Source organism: Cicer arietinum, chromosome 6 (genome assembly GCF_000331145.2).
Source record: "Cicer arietinum cultivar CDC Frontier isolate Library 1 chromosome 6, Cicar.CDCFrontier_v2.0, whole genome shotgun sequence".
NCBI lineage: Eukaryota > Viridiplantae > Streptophyta > Magnoliopsida > Fabales > Fabaceae > Cicer > Cicer arietinum.
The window spans coordinates 2,915,939-2,931,314 of NC_021165.2; the positions used below are offsets into that span (position 1 = coordinate 2,915,939).

Genomic DNA, 15,376 nt, shown 5'->3' on the forward strand with positions numbered 1-15,376 from the left:
AAAAATTGTACTACCGGAAAACTTCATTCCAAAGATTTCCGGTACAGAAGGTGTTTCCAAAAAAATTTCTCAAAAAGATTTCCGGTACACACTATTTTTTAAATTTTTTTTTTAATTTTATTATTTTTATAAATGATAATACATTAGTCAATCATTAACGCATCATAAATATTAATTAACACATATAAATATACCATAAGTAATTAATAATTAATACACCATTCAATAATTAATACACTATTAATATACCATAATAATTCATAATTAATACACCATAATTAATGATTAATACTCCTTTCCATAACAATATTTATAAATTAGTTAAAATCAAATAAATACTAATTTAATAAAAAAATAAAACAAAAAAATTATTTTAAAAAAAAATAAACAACTACCGGAAAACATGTGGATGAAATTTTTCGGTGGTTTCCGGAAATGTTACGTTGAAGTTTTCCGGAAATGATGTTCTGTACCGGAAAACTTTTTTCAAGTTTTCCGGAATGAAAGTTGTGTACCGGAAAACTTTTTTCAAGTTTTCCGGAATGAAAGTTGTGTACCGGAAAACTTGAAAGAAGTTTTCCGGAAATTTTTTTTTTTTGCTTGTTATTTCTGTTCCGGAAATGTTAAATGAAGAAATTAACAAAAAAAAATTATATGTATGAAGGTATTTTAGTATTTTTCCTTTACTTTTGGGGGTATAGAGATAAATGAGTGGGTACAAGGGAAAATTTTCTTTGGATTTTACCAAATCAAAAGGTATGACAATGGCATTTGCAAGAGTTCTAATTAAAGGCCCATATAATATTACCAACTTCCAATTTCATATAAACAATTAAAAAAAGCATGAATTCGAAATTGGAATCTCGAACATTTATTTTCATAAAGTTATAAAATGACAAACTCTTATTTCATATACGATTGTATTTATGCAAAAAAATGCAACTTCCCCCATCCAAGTTTTCGAACCATTTTGGTAAAGTAGTGCTCACATTATATCATTACAATGAAATATCCATATTTTATCTGGTGCAGCAAAACACTCTTATTATCTTAACTGCATTTTCTTCGACTCATTCATAATATTTCTTGAATTTTCAAACACATATTTACCAACACCTAAATGATTTGCAGCTTCACTCAGTCATTCTGAACTTTTTTCAAGTCAATTCCCAAAACTTTTTTCTAAGTTAAAAATTCATTAGCAATAATATGTGCTCCACTGTTTCTTCTCTTTGATTGAATTTCCATTTGATCATTCTTTCTCCTAGATTTAATTAACAAAGAGATGATGATTGAGTAATTTCTACTTTAAACTCCTCATCATTAATTTTTTCTGCCTCTTCTTTATCTATCTCCTAAATATTATCGGTAGGGAGAACAATATTGCAATATCTTTGTTTTGTTGTTGTGCCTCAATATCTATATCTAATTGTTCTTCCATTGAGCCGATAGGCATTTCTCTCCGAATAAAATTGTCTAAAAAGACAACAAGTATTTATTATGCGAATTTGAATCTTGATTGGATAGAAATACCATCTCCCCCGTTGCAACTTTAGCAATCCAAAAGTTCTTTCTAACACATTTCTTACCATAGAGTGACTCATATTTAAAAACTATTGACTATTCGACGATGTGTACCTCTATCTCCATTCACTAATTAACTCATTTAATGTTAACCATATCATACTTTCGCAAATGAATTAAAATTTGGGATAAAAATAAAAACTTTGGAAATCAAATATTAAGGGGGACTAGTGGAGGGTGTAACAAATTAAAAGAAACTTAACAGTTATAGGTCCAAAAGTGTTAGTTTCAGTTAGGGCCTATGGTCAAACTCTTCTAGTTATGGTCAAAATTGTAGTAATGGCCGGTCTACAACCGTTTCATTTATAGTTACAAGTGTTTTTCCTTTTATTAATTCGATTTTTATATTTAAATACTTTTAATTTTCATATATTAATTTATTGGAAATAGATCATTTGTGCATCAGTTCATCAACACCAAATCATTGCTTCTGTGAGTCTTTCACTCCCATTTCAGATTTGGAATCGCTTCCAACGCCGACGCGCTTCGCTCAACCAACCACCCACTCTCCACAAGCACTTGTAAGATATCTATCTATTTATCTTTATTCTTTTATTTGCTATATTTCTTTTATTATTTCTCATTAAAATTAAAGTAATTTGTCTATATTTTTAATTTGTAATAATTAATTAATTAATTTGAGTAAAAAAATCATTATAATTTATTGTAGGATTAGAAATTGAATATTGGGGATAAGGTTTTTGTGCTTTCAGCAACTGAAGCGTGTTTGAAGATATTAGGATTCTCTCAATTTGTCATCCTCTCTTTTTCATTCATTTCTAATGTTTTTGAATTAATAATTTGATATTTAGTGGGTTTAAATAGTTTTAATACATAACTCGCGTGTTGGAGCCTTTGAAAGTTAAATGACAAGTGGGGTGATTGATGATACAGTACACCGTAGTGTATTAGGCATTGATTTTGTGTTATTTATAAGGTTGAAAAATATAAGAGATCAAAGGGTTCAAATTATTAACAAAAAAATCAGTAGTATTATATAATTTTTTTTAATCTCTCTTGAAATATAAATAAATATTATTAAAGAATTCTTTTGTACACATATTTACAACAATATAAAAAGTCTCTTCCATAAAAGTAATTTAAAATTTGATTTTAAAGTTTATATGTTTATTATTTTTATTTTAAACATATAACATTTAAAAAAATTATATTTAATTAATTTCTTATATTTTTATTTTTTGAGTAAGTGGTGGTGATAACATTTCTTATGTTATTTTTCTTCAGGAAATATGGAGCCCCGTCATACCATTCTCCATTTTGTATTACTTATGATTATCATAGCAATTTTTATCATTGTTTTATTTTTATTATTTGTTTTACCTTTGTTGGTTGACTGGTATAGATCTCGTCAAAACAGTCCACCATTACAAACGGCCGAACCGATAGAATCTGGTTAACCAGTACAAATTATGGTGAGTATGAATGAGTTTCTAGATGAAATTTTGTACAATTCATCTATTCACACCATATTTAATCAAATAGACTGTACAATATGTATGGAAGATTTTGAAAATAATAACATATTGTACAGTTTACTATGTGGAGATGTATTTCACAAGGATTGTGTATCCACGTATCTAATAGGAGCACACCATAAAGTTTGTCCAATATGTAGTCAAATAATTATTGCTTAGTTTATTTTAAGACTTGTATTGAAAGTTAGTCTGGTAACTTGAATAAAATTATTTGTAATTAATTATTATATTAATTATTATTCGAGAAACTTTATCAATGAAAATGTCATGATGCATTTGTGTTGTTTCAATGATTTACTCTCACATCAAGATTTTTATAAACATTTTACCATATTGCATATTGCATATGAGGCTATTGTTAATGATCTGAAATCATTACATGATTTGTACAACAATTATCAAGTTGTTTTCACTGGACAACTGTGGTAGTGCTTACTCCTTAACTCAAGCATCTATCTATTATGCTCTTTGCAACAACTTTAATTATATTTCTCAATGTATCTCCTCCATTATTATAAATGAAATATTATAAGTTTATTTAAGTAAAAAAACGGACACTCACCTTAAAAAATATCTTGATTGGTCTTAGGCAATCCACTAAAACTTATGTGTGAACAGATAAAAACAATAGTAAATAAAATTATCTAAAAATATGTTTTTTTAGTACTTTTTAAATTTAAAAAGTGTCTTAAATGAATTCTAACAGTGGAGAACATTGATGTGATTGTAATTGACAAATTAATTACTCATGAGAATAGTTTGTATGGTGAGGTAATTTGTATGATTATTATGAATTAATCCTTTGAGCAAAAAGTGAATGAACTATTTCAAATTTTAAAAGAGACACTATTATATGAAGTAAACTTTTATGAAATAGTATTTTTTGGCCTTTCATTTTATAAAGTTGTGAATACATCATATACCACACAATGATCCATCTAGCCCAAATAACATATGACCAAATTTTCAATTGAATGACAAATCATGATATATTTTTATAGGAAAAAATATCATGATTTAAATTAAGATACCGTGCGTGTGTGTTTATAACTAAATAAATCTTACTTGACTAAAATACATCTTCTTTTGTTTTTTGTCTAAATTAAAATATGGAAACAAAAGTCAGTGCAAACAGACCAATTTTCCATTTTTTTTTTGGAACAATTTTCACTGATTTTTAATCTAATAGAGTCGGTTAGATAAAAAATTGTCTAATTGTTTCAATTTTATATATAAGAAGATGACATGTTAAATTTTTTAATCATCGTTTAGATTAAGTTTTATTTTTAGTCTTCGTAAAATTTAATATTTTATTTTTAATTTTTATAAAAAACTTATTAATTTTTTAGTCTTCAAATAATTTTTGTTTCCAATTTTTGTGTCTGTTAGTGCTTTTAATTCGACTCATACATATGTTTTAAAAATTTTAAATAGTTTTTTACCGTCGTGTTTAGAATATTATAAACATCTTTCTTGTAAAGATTTTGAATTTTTTGACAAAAAATAAAATAAATATTAATCTTATAATTTTTCCACTTAAATATTTAATTTTAATCCATCTTTTGTTAAATAATTCTAAACTTTTATGTGAGAAGTTTTTATAATATTCTAAAAATACCTAAAAAAAATTGTTCAAAAGTATGAATGGTACAGAAGAATTAACATAAAAGAAGAGACTAAAAATAATATAATCAATTTTTAGGGACAAAAAATTAAGACTTTTTTTTATTAAAACTATAAAATTAAAATTTCATAGGTACAAAAAAAACTTATTTAACACAATCTTGTAATTTACCATGAGTCTTTCATTGTTAGAGCATTTAATTTTTAGTCCAACTTTGATCCAAAAATAACAATAATAGATTTCTTTGTTTTGATACACATAGAAATCTAAAATACTTTCACAACAAAACATTATACTATATTTGTCTTACTTGTGTGTAAAGTAGGTACTTAATTTCCTTTATTGAACTAAAAATCTATATATAAAAATTGAGTAACTAATAACTATAGCTTATATAATTTTAAACAAAAAGTTATTGTATTTATTTGTATTATTTAGATTCCTACCCTTGATACAATCCAAAACATGTATAGCCACTTCAAGCAAATATGTTTTAAATCATCTTCAATTTGAGTATAATCTCCTTTTAAATGTGTCATAATTTGTTTTTGAAATTGTGAGATTAATGGTTAGTTATTTGTTTTTTTCTATTCTTTTTAGTATCTATTGTCTCTTTCTTTAAAAAATTGGCTATTTTATTATTTGTGATGACATTCAATTAGTACTGCCTAATTCTATAAGTGTCTTGAAACTATTTACACTAATTAAATTAATTCTTAAAACAGGTAATTAAATTTTGTTTTGCGAGTATAGTTGTTCTTATAAATATGAATTGGCCACCATTTTCACCTTCCATTGCCATGCTTAATTTGGACTTGTATTATTTACGGTAAAAAAAAATAATTTTAATTTATTTATTTATCATTTTTCTCTATCTTTCTCCTATTTATTTGAGTCAAGGGGTGCTACTCCATTTCACATAATACCAATGTTTATTGCTTAGGTTTTCTTGTATTATGATTTTAATGGTGTGTTGGTGGCAATTGTGCTAGTTGAGAAGAAAGTGTATAAAGATACAAAAAGGTGAGAGTTTAATCCAACAACACCAACCCTTTTCATTTGAATTTTCCTTTCATCATGTTCATCTTTTAAGGTGAGAGCTTAATATTTTTAAAATGAAACAGAAATTGTAAAATTAAAGATTTTTCTCTTTGTTTATAAAGATACCTGTAAATATTAATTGTTATGCTTGCAATGTCTTCTCTCATGTTTTACATATTCTAGACATCATGATTCAAACTTAAATTGATTCTTGTTGCTACCAAATATTAAGCAAGCCTAATATAAATTCTAGTTATTCTTTACAAATGGTAAGGAGATAGGTGGAGACATTAACTTGTTGAAGATGATTTTGAGCTATTTTCAGTATGAAAAATCTTAAAATAAAAAATGCAAGCCCCATATAATATCACCGACTTCCAATTTCATATAAACAACTAAACAAAGCATGAATTCAAAATTGGGATCTCAAACATTTATTCTCATAAAGTTATAAAATGACAAACTCTTGTTTTATATACAATTGTATTTATGCAAAAAATGCAACTTCCCCCATCCAAGTTTTCGAACCATTTTGGTAAACTAGTGCTCACATTATATCATTACAATGAAATATTCAGTTTTGTGCATCAGTTCATCAACATCAAACTGTTGCTTATGTGAGTCCTGCACTCTCATTTCGGATTTGGAATCGCTTCCAACCACGATGCGCTTCGCTCAACCAACCACCCACTCTCCACAAACACTTGTAAGATACCTATCTATTTATCTTTATTCTTTTATTTGTCTATATTTTTTATTTATTTATTTCTTATTAAAATTAAAGTAATTTGTCTATATTTTTAATTTGTAATCATTAATTAATTAATTTGAGTAAAAAAAAATACTACGGTGTATTTGTAGAGATTAGGATTCTCTCAATTTGTCATCCTCTCTTTTTCATTCATTTCTAATGTTTTTGAATTAATAATTTGATATTTAGTGGGTTTAAATAGTTTAAATACATAACTCGCATGTTGGAGCCTTTCAAAGTTAAATGACAAGTGGGGTGATTGATGATACAGTACACCGTAGTATATTAGGCATTGATTTTGTGTTATTTATAAGGTTGAAAAATATAAGAGATCGAATGGTTGAAATTATTAACAAAAAAATCAGTAGTATATGGGTTAAATAAGTATTTATATATATATTTTTTAGTTTATGTAAAAAAAATTACATTTTTTAGCCTTAGATAATTATTACATAAATATTTTTAATGTCTCTTGAAATATAAATAAATATTATTAAAGAATTTTTTTGTACACCTATTTACAACAATATAAAAAGTCTGTTCCATAAAAGTAATTTAAAATTTGATTTTAAAGTTTATATGTTTGTTATTTTTATTTTAAATATATAACATTTTAAAAAATTATATTTAATTAATTTCTTATATTTTTATTTTTTGAGTAAGTGGTGGTGATAACATTTCTTATGTTCTTTTTCTTCAGGAAATATGGAGCTCCTTGATACCATTTCCCATTTTGTTTTACTTATGATTATCATAGCAATTTTTGTCTTTGTTTTATTTTTATTATTTGTTTTAGCTTTGTTGGTTGACTAGTATAAATCTCGTCAAACTAGTCCACCATTACAAACGACCGAACTGATAGAATCTGGTGAACCAGTATAAATTATGGTGAGTATGGATGAGTTTCTAGATGAAATTTTGTATAATTCATCTATCCACACCACATTTAATCAAATAGATTGTACAATATGTGTGGAAGATTTTAAAAATAATAATATATTATAGAGCTTACCATGTGGACATGTATTTCACAAAGATTGTGTATCCACAAACCTAATAGGAGCACGCGATAAAGTTTGTCCAATATGTAGACAAATAATTATTGCTTAGTTTGTTTTAAAACTTGTGTTGAGAGTTAGTGTGATAACCTGAATAAAATTATTTGTAATTAATTATTATTCGAGAAACTTTATAAATAAAAATGTCATGATGCATTTATGCTTTTCAATGATTTACTATAATATCAAAAATTTTATAGACATTTTACCGTATTGCATATGAGCCTATTGTTAATGATTGAAAATCACTAGTTAATTTGTACAACAATTATCAAGTTGTTTTCACTAGACAACCGTGGTAGGGCTTACTCCTTAGCTCAAGCATCTAATTGATTTTTTATAAATTTTTTTTAGCTATGTTGCTTTTAAATATAACCAAATTAAAAACAATTCTTAAAAACAAAATTTCAAAACATTATTAACAAACAAGTTTTTAAGTTTTCTAATTTTTAATTAAAGAGTTATATTTTTTAAACTGAATCAAACAAGCCTTTAGTTTTGAGAAATAGTTTTTCAATTTGTAGAAATAAAAAATTTATTTGAATACACGATTTTGTAAAATTGTTTTTAAAAACTAATTTCTATTATAGTCTTTTTAAAAGTAAAAATCAAAGTTAAATGCATGTTTGAAACACTTTTGTGTTTTAGTTTTTTAAATTTGTTTTATAAATTTGGTTGAAAAAACTGTTTTAAGGAATAGAACTAAAGAAAAAAATTGTTTTAGATACTTGTTTTAGAAAACAGTTTTAGATATGAGAAAAAAAAAATCTATTTAGTAATTGAATTTTTTAAAACAATTTTTGAGTAGAGAATTAAAAAGACTAGTTGATAATCCAATTTTCAAAATTAGTTTTTCTTATATTAAATAATAAAAAATAAAAGTAAAAAGATAGAAAAACAAAGTTCCCAATTTACATTCATAAAAACAAAAAAAATAACAACAAATTAAAAAATATATAATTTTATTTGGCATATGTCCCTTTGTGAATCAGAGTCTTTTTTCTTCTTTTTTTATCTTATCTCACATAGATCGATGGAAAATAATAGAATGAAATATTCCTAACTTACACATATGTAATTTAAATTTATTTTTAATTATTTGAACAAAATTCAAATAAATTGATAAAGTTGTTTTCACTAGGCAACCATGGTAGTGCTTATTCTTTAGCTCAAGCATCTATCACTTATGCTCTTTGCAACAATTTTGATTACATTATCTAATATGTGTGTCTTAAATGAATTCTAACATAGCAGAAAATTGATGGGATTGTAATTAGCAGGTTAATCACTCATGAGAATAATTCATCTCTGACGACATGTAAGGTAATTTTTACGATCATTATGAATTTGGAATAAAAAGTGAATGAATTATTTGAAAGAAGACACCATTATATGAAGTAAATATTTATTAAATAGTATTTTTAGGCCTTTTATTTACTAACGTTGTGAATACATCATATACCACATGATGATCCACCTGGCCCACCATAAAGAAAAGCTTGTTCATACGTGATTCCTTGATAACCACTATATCGCAAGTCATAACACTTTGAATTGGCATCACTATATTTTTTAATTTCACTACGTTTAACCGCAATTTGTTTATATTTTGAATCAATAATTTCAAGTTTTCCCATCAAACCTGAGTATTTAAATCCTTCTTGAGGTAGTCTCCCACTACCCATTGGGGGATTATCCATATTAGGTGGAGCATAAGTTTCACCACCAAATCTAATCAATGATGCTCCATTGCTTAAGTGAGTAAACAATGTCTTAGGCCAATATCCAACACGAATTTCTTCTTTTTCAACAATTAACCACCAATGACCCGTGAATTGATCCTACAAATATTTAGGAAATTAAAATAAAATTAACCAAGTTACTAGAAATAATATCAACCACTCATAATAATATAAATTTTAAAGAGATCCGTGAAGCCTAAATCAACCCTCAATATTGATATTATTAAATTTGATATTTTAGTGTGATATTCCGGTTCAAATATGAGAAATGCACTTTGTATGTGTGAGTTTATTGGTGGTGTTTGCCATTTTCGTCTACAAACCATTTTTTTTATATATAAAAAAACTTATCATGTCATAATGAGTTGATATTTTAGTTTGTTTATTTAATTATAATTTTTGTTTAATTAATTATTATTACTTCTTAAAATTACTAAATAGAAATATCAATATTAATTACTTAAATATAATATTATTTATCTAAGTATAATTTTATTATATCAAAAAATAGCAATCTTTATATACATTTTTAGTTTATATGTGGAGGTGTGTAACATGTGAATACATTCATAATCAAAAGTACAAAAGTACCTGTTTAATTATGACATTAAGAACCCATTTTAATTGTGCCCCAATGGTACTGACAGGTGCTTGGACAGCTCCAAGAGCAAATTTTTTGTTTGGATTAACTTGTACGAAACCTGGACAAGCATGAGTGTAACATCCGGTTTTAAGGTGACCATCAGCCTGCATGTTTGTATCAATTTGAGCTTGAGCAAAACCATAATATATATTTTAAATTGTCTAATGTATTAAATTCATATGCATACCGTCCAATGACCAATTAGTCGTAGTTGACTGTCTCCATATATGCTTGGATGAAACTTGTATATCAATAAACATGTACAAATAGTATATTAATAGAGAGTAATGTAGACAAAAAAACAAAATCATGCATAATCGGTTAAAAAGAGCAATTATATAGTGAAAATTATGTCACCATGAAATTGAAATAAAAATATAATTTGACATAAACAAAACGAAAAGTTACTCACTCCTATTCCTGCTTGTATGCTATTAAGTTGTGTTGGTGGACCATTTTGAACCCAAACAGAAGATATGCTATATTGACCTCTTTTAATTGACAAACTATATCCACCTATTTTTGCACGAGCTCCATGAAATATCATGTTTTGTGTTGTATCAAGGCTAACAGACTAGGAAATACAAAAAAAAATACAATATTTAGAATATGCAATAGTAACTTTGTTAAAATGTTATAGTGATTAATATTTTTTTAATAAAAAATATAATGTTATATCATATTTTTTATGGTTATTTAGTTTAACTGATATTTAAAAAATATTTAACTGAACTGATATTTTAAAAATATTTAGCTTATGCAATATGGAATATCTTTTAAATATTGTAGTGATTTTTTGTAATTGTTATTGATCTTTACTTCAACGAAGGAAATTAAGTACATGCTTTACACAAGCTAAGCAAGATATAGTAAAATATTTTAATTTGAAATACTACGATGTATCAAATAAAGAAAGTGATTATTTTTAGATATGAATAAAATGTATCAAATAAAGAAAGTGATTATTTTTATATATGAATAAAAGGTGGGCTAAATATTTAAATGGTCAAACAATGAAATAATCATTGTATATGTTTAAATTTTGTAAAATTTGACTAATTGTTAAATAGTAAAAACTTAAATGGTCGAACAATGAAAGAATCAATGTACGTTTAAATTTTATAAAGTTTAACTATTGTTTAAATATTATTTCATACTTTTTAAAACTTATAAAACTATTTATCCAACTGACGTTACACTTTTGGATCAAGATTAGTGAAAATTAGTTAAGGACGATGGTATGACCCTACTTGCACTAGTTTTTATTCCTTTAGCATATGATTGGTTTAATGGATGGAAAGGGAGGGAGAGAAAGGGAATGTAGATGTATTTGATTCAAAAGAGAAGATGAATTTTCAAAGGATTTGTGTTTGGTTCAAGGAGAATGGGAGAAATTTAAATGAATTTTTAGGTATTTTAGTTCATTCCCCTCTCCACCCTTCCAAATCTCTTCAAAATGAAGGTAGAACAAAATAAATTTTATAAGGAATTTTGGCTTCCATCTCTTTCCTCTTCCCTTAAAAAATGATCTTCGTCTTTTACTTTTATTAGAAAGAATTGTTATTAAGATTCAATTCTACTTTTTATTGTTATTTTATCTTAAAAAAATATATCATGATTGGTAGGGATGACACTCACATATAATTTAATTGGGGAACTAGCTAGAGTAGATCTTAGTGCATGAGATTTTTGTATTGAAAGTTTTTCGATGGTGAAGTCAAGAAACGTATCTCGTTGATAATAATGATGATACAAATATATGATGTTTGTTGATAATAACGATGATACAAATATATGATGTAGGAGACTCACACTTAAGATGGAGATTGTTGTGTTCATATATAAGGTTTGGATAGAGATTTGGTCTTAATGTCTTTTATGGCCCTCAAATTCCACAATATTGTCTTCCTCACTCCCACCCCCAATTAAAATTTAATTTCTTATCCCTTCATTTGACCGATTTCTTACTCCTACCCAACTCATCTATAAATATAAAATAATAAGTTTAAAAATCATATTTATTATTATTAAATAATAATTTCAATAGAAAGGATATTGAATTTTATAATATAAAAAACATTAAATAAAATGAATAAGGCTATATATATATATATATGTATGTATAATTTAAAAATAGTATTAATTTTAATAATAGTCAAGTTCGAGGACAAATGCTTAAACCACAATTCAATTATCAAATCTTGATTCGTTGTATTCAATTTTTTGTTGATTTCATTTTCAAAACATTTGTATCTATATTGGGACGCATCAAGTAAAATAAGTTTTAATACAATAAGATTAAATTTTGACCATACAACTATATAAGAATGATCATGATTACAAATGTCACATGACCAATTAAAATAATCACGTGATTTTTTGTTTTAATTTTAATCATTCACGATTTTATCAATGACTAAGGTTCACACTTATTATAAAAAAAAAAAAAAATCATTTGATATATTTCATATATGTGTGTATGTCAAATGTATTGATTTTAAATAAATATTCCCTTACATGGTATCCATGGGAGCTTTGAGAATATTGTTGAAAATCTTCGAGGAGTGATTTGGAAGATGAATTAGTAACAATTCGAGATCTTCTTGTCTTTTTGTGAATAGGAACTTTTCCTGTAGGACATTCTTCTACATTTTTACCAGTAGAATATGGTCTACTTCGAGTGATATTTGTTTCAAAGGTTGGATAAAGCTGAGATGCAATAAAAAAAGAACATAAAAAAGTTCAATGAATAAATATAATTGAAGTTGAAAATTTTGTTTTAACTAATAAAATACATAATAACTTATTTGGTTAGACACAATTTTTTTTGCTTATATATATATATATATATATATATATATATATATGTGTGATAATCTGTTGACTCCAAGAATAAGTCTGAGATAAGTTATTTAACTTAATAATTCAATATAAACGATAAATTTTACTATAGCAACCGTTAATTATTAACATAATATATTAATGATCAAATACATAAAATTTTATATAAATTCAAAATTTGTAGTTATGTAATCTACTCATAGATATTTTTTTGAAAGTTTTATTATACATTCATTTGAAATTTTTAATGAAGTATCAAATACTGTAAAAAAATTATAAGAATTTGTGGATTTGATCTACTCGATAAGAAATTTTGATTGGACGGTTGGATTAATAAAATTTATCATTTATATTGAGTTATTGAGTAGAATAACTCATCACATAATTACCTCTATTTTCAACAGATTCTCACCTCTATATGCATATCATGCCTTCTTGCTTCAACAAATAACATTAGTTTTCATATTTTGAGTTAATTAAACTGGTAAATTGTTAAGTTATTATACCTGAATTTTGTGATTTTTTAATAATGGATGTTGTAGAGCAGGTTGTTTGTAGATATCAACACAATCAAAATCATTGTCTACTTGATCCTGGATTGGTTAATCAAAATTATAATCATGTGTAAAAAAAATCAAATATATTAAATTAAACAATATCTATAAAACTATTGGACATTTGGTTTTCAAGTAATTGATATTCCAATAGAAAAAGCATATCCACAGTTTTTTTTATAATCTAGTAAAAAAAAAATCACAATATCTGATAACTATTAAACTAATTATGCATTTGATAAAATTAACAATTCAATTATATTTAAAATATAAAATAACATAAAAAGAATATTCTTATTTAAAAATAAATTTTATCAGTGAATGCTTAAAATATTTCAAAAGTAGTGGTATAAATTCTAAATTTTTGTTAATTTAAAATTTATCAATCTATTATATTTTTTAATTATTTATCTATTTTAAATTAAAAATAAATAAATTATTGATTTTAAAATTTTAATTATTTATAGATAATTTAAAATTATAGTAAATAAATTATTTATTATCAGATATATATATATATATATATTATTTAGCTGGTTTAATTTTTATTAAATTATAATAAATATTTATTTTAATTATTTACTTTAAATTATTAATTATTAAAATTATTTTCAATTGTATAAGTTATATATAAATAACTTATTTAATGAAATTATTTAAATTATTATAATATATAAATTATAAAAGGTAAAAATATAGTTTTAGTTACAATAAAAAATGTAAAATTGAAAGAAAAAATGAAAAGCTATAAACTCATAAGTTACTTGAATTAACTTGTCAAAATCTATTATAATTTATATGTTATAAACTCATCAACGATTATTACCAAATGGAACTTATAAGTGATAAACTCGTTTTTTTGGTTTTATCAAATATAGTTTAATGTCTTGTTTGATTTAGGACATGTTTGAGTGAGTTTTACTTTTTAGTTTTTGAATTATATCTTTAAAATCAATTTTACAAAATATTTTTGAAAAGAAAATAAATAAAAAAATCTGTTTGAATAATCTTAATTTTGAAAGTTGTTTTGAAGAACAGAAAATAAAAAAATTGTTTAGTAAATATATTTATTTTAAATATAACGTATAAACAAGTAACTTCTTTTAATTTTAAAATTTCCCTAAATCACTGAATTTTGTGATTTTTTAACAATGGATGTTGTAGAGCAGGTTGTTTTAGACATCAACACAATCAAAATCATTGTCTACTTGATTCTGGATTGGTTAATCAAAATTATAATCATGTGTAAAATATATTAAGAAAAGACAGTAAAATTTAAACAATACCACGAAATTATAATCATGTGTAAAATAAATTAAGAAAAGACAGTAAAGTTTAAACAATACCACGAAATTATCTGATGTAACAAAATGATATTGCTCATTTAGTAGAGTTTTGCTTATGGCATCAACTTTACAAGATGCTATGCACAAAATAAAAACTAGAAAGAAAAATATCGCCATAAAAAAAAAAGATGCTAGATTCAAATATATGTGATACTTGTGCAGATATATTTATATATAATGAAATATATTATAAAATAATATTAACATTTCAATTGGTCAAGATTAATATTAATTATAATATTTGTCATTTGACTAAGATTAATATTAATTATAATATTTATTATTTGACTTTGATATTCAATGCGAGATATAAATTATTTAAAAATCAATATTTTTCAATTAAAAAATAAATCTTATTATATTAAAAGAGTACAAATAAATTAATATCTTTTCTTGAATAAGTCAAAAATTAATATATTCAAGAAACGTTCTAAGCACAAGAAGTGATTAGAGCAAAAACAAATTTTTTTTTACAATGTTTCTACTGTATGACCAAAACAAAGGATAATTACAAACTAAATTACTCAAACAAGAAGTAAAACAATTAACCACAAGCTATACTAATGCACTCTAAGAGTTGGGAGCACAATTGGTTATACCCATAACAAAATTCTTTTACATGCAATTTGATCCACCTCCATGCTAAAAGTTTGGCATGCTCAATAATAAAATTTACATTCAAAATATGTGAACAAA

General features: G+C 24.7%; 1 protein-coding gene across 1 annotated transcript; it reads right to left on the reverse strand.

Annotated features, from left to right (window-relative positions):
• Positions 1 to 9,008: 9,008 nt before the first annotated feature.
• On the reverse strand, positions 9,009 to 14,798 carry LOC140918588 (protein neprosin-like). Its single transcript, XM_027337375.2, has 7 exons — positions 14,681 to 14,798; positions 13,287 to 13,373; positions 12,457 to 12,648; positions 10,352 to 10,513; positions 10,127 to 10,180; positions 9,888 to 10,043; positions 9,009 to 9,395 (listed from the first exon to the last, which is right to left on the reverse strand). The coding sequence occupies exons 1-7, from the start codon at positions 14,795 to 14,797 to the stop codon at positions 9,009 to 9,011; spliced, it is 1,155 nt and encodes a 384-aa protein (XP_027193176.1). The 5' UTR covers position 14,798.
• Between the last annotated feature and the right edge of the window lie 578 nt (positions 14,799 to 15,376).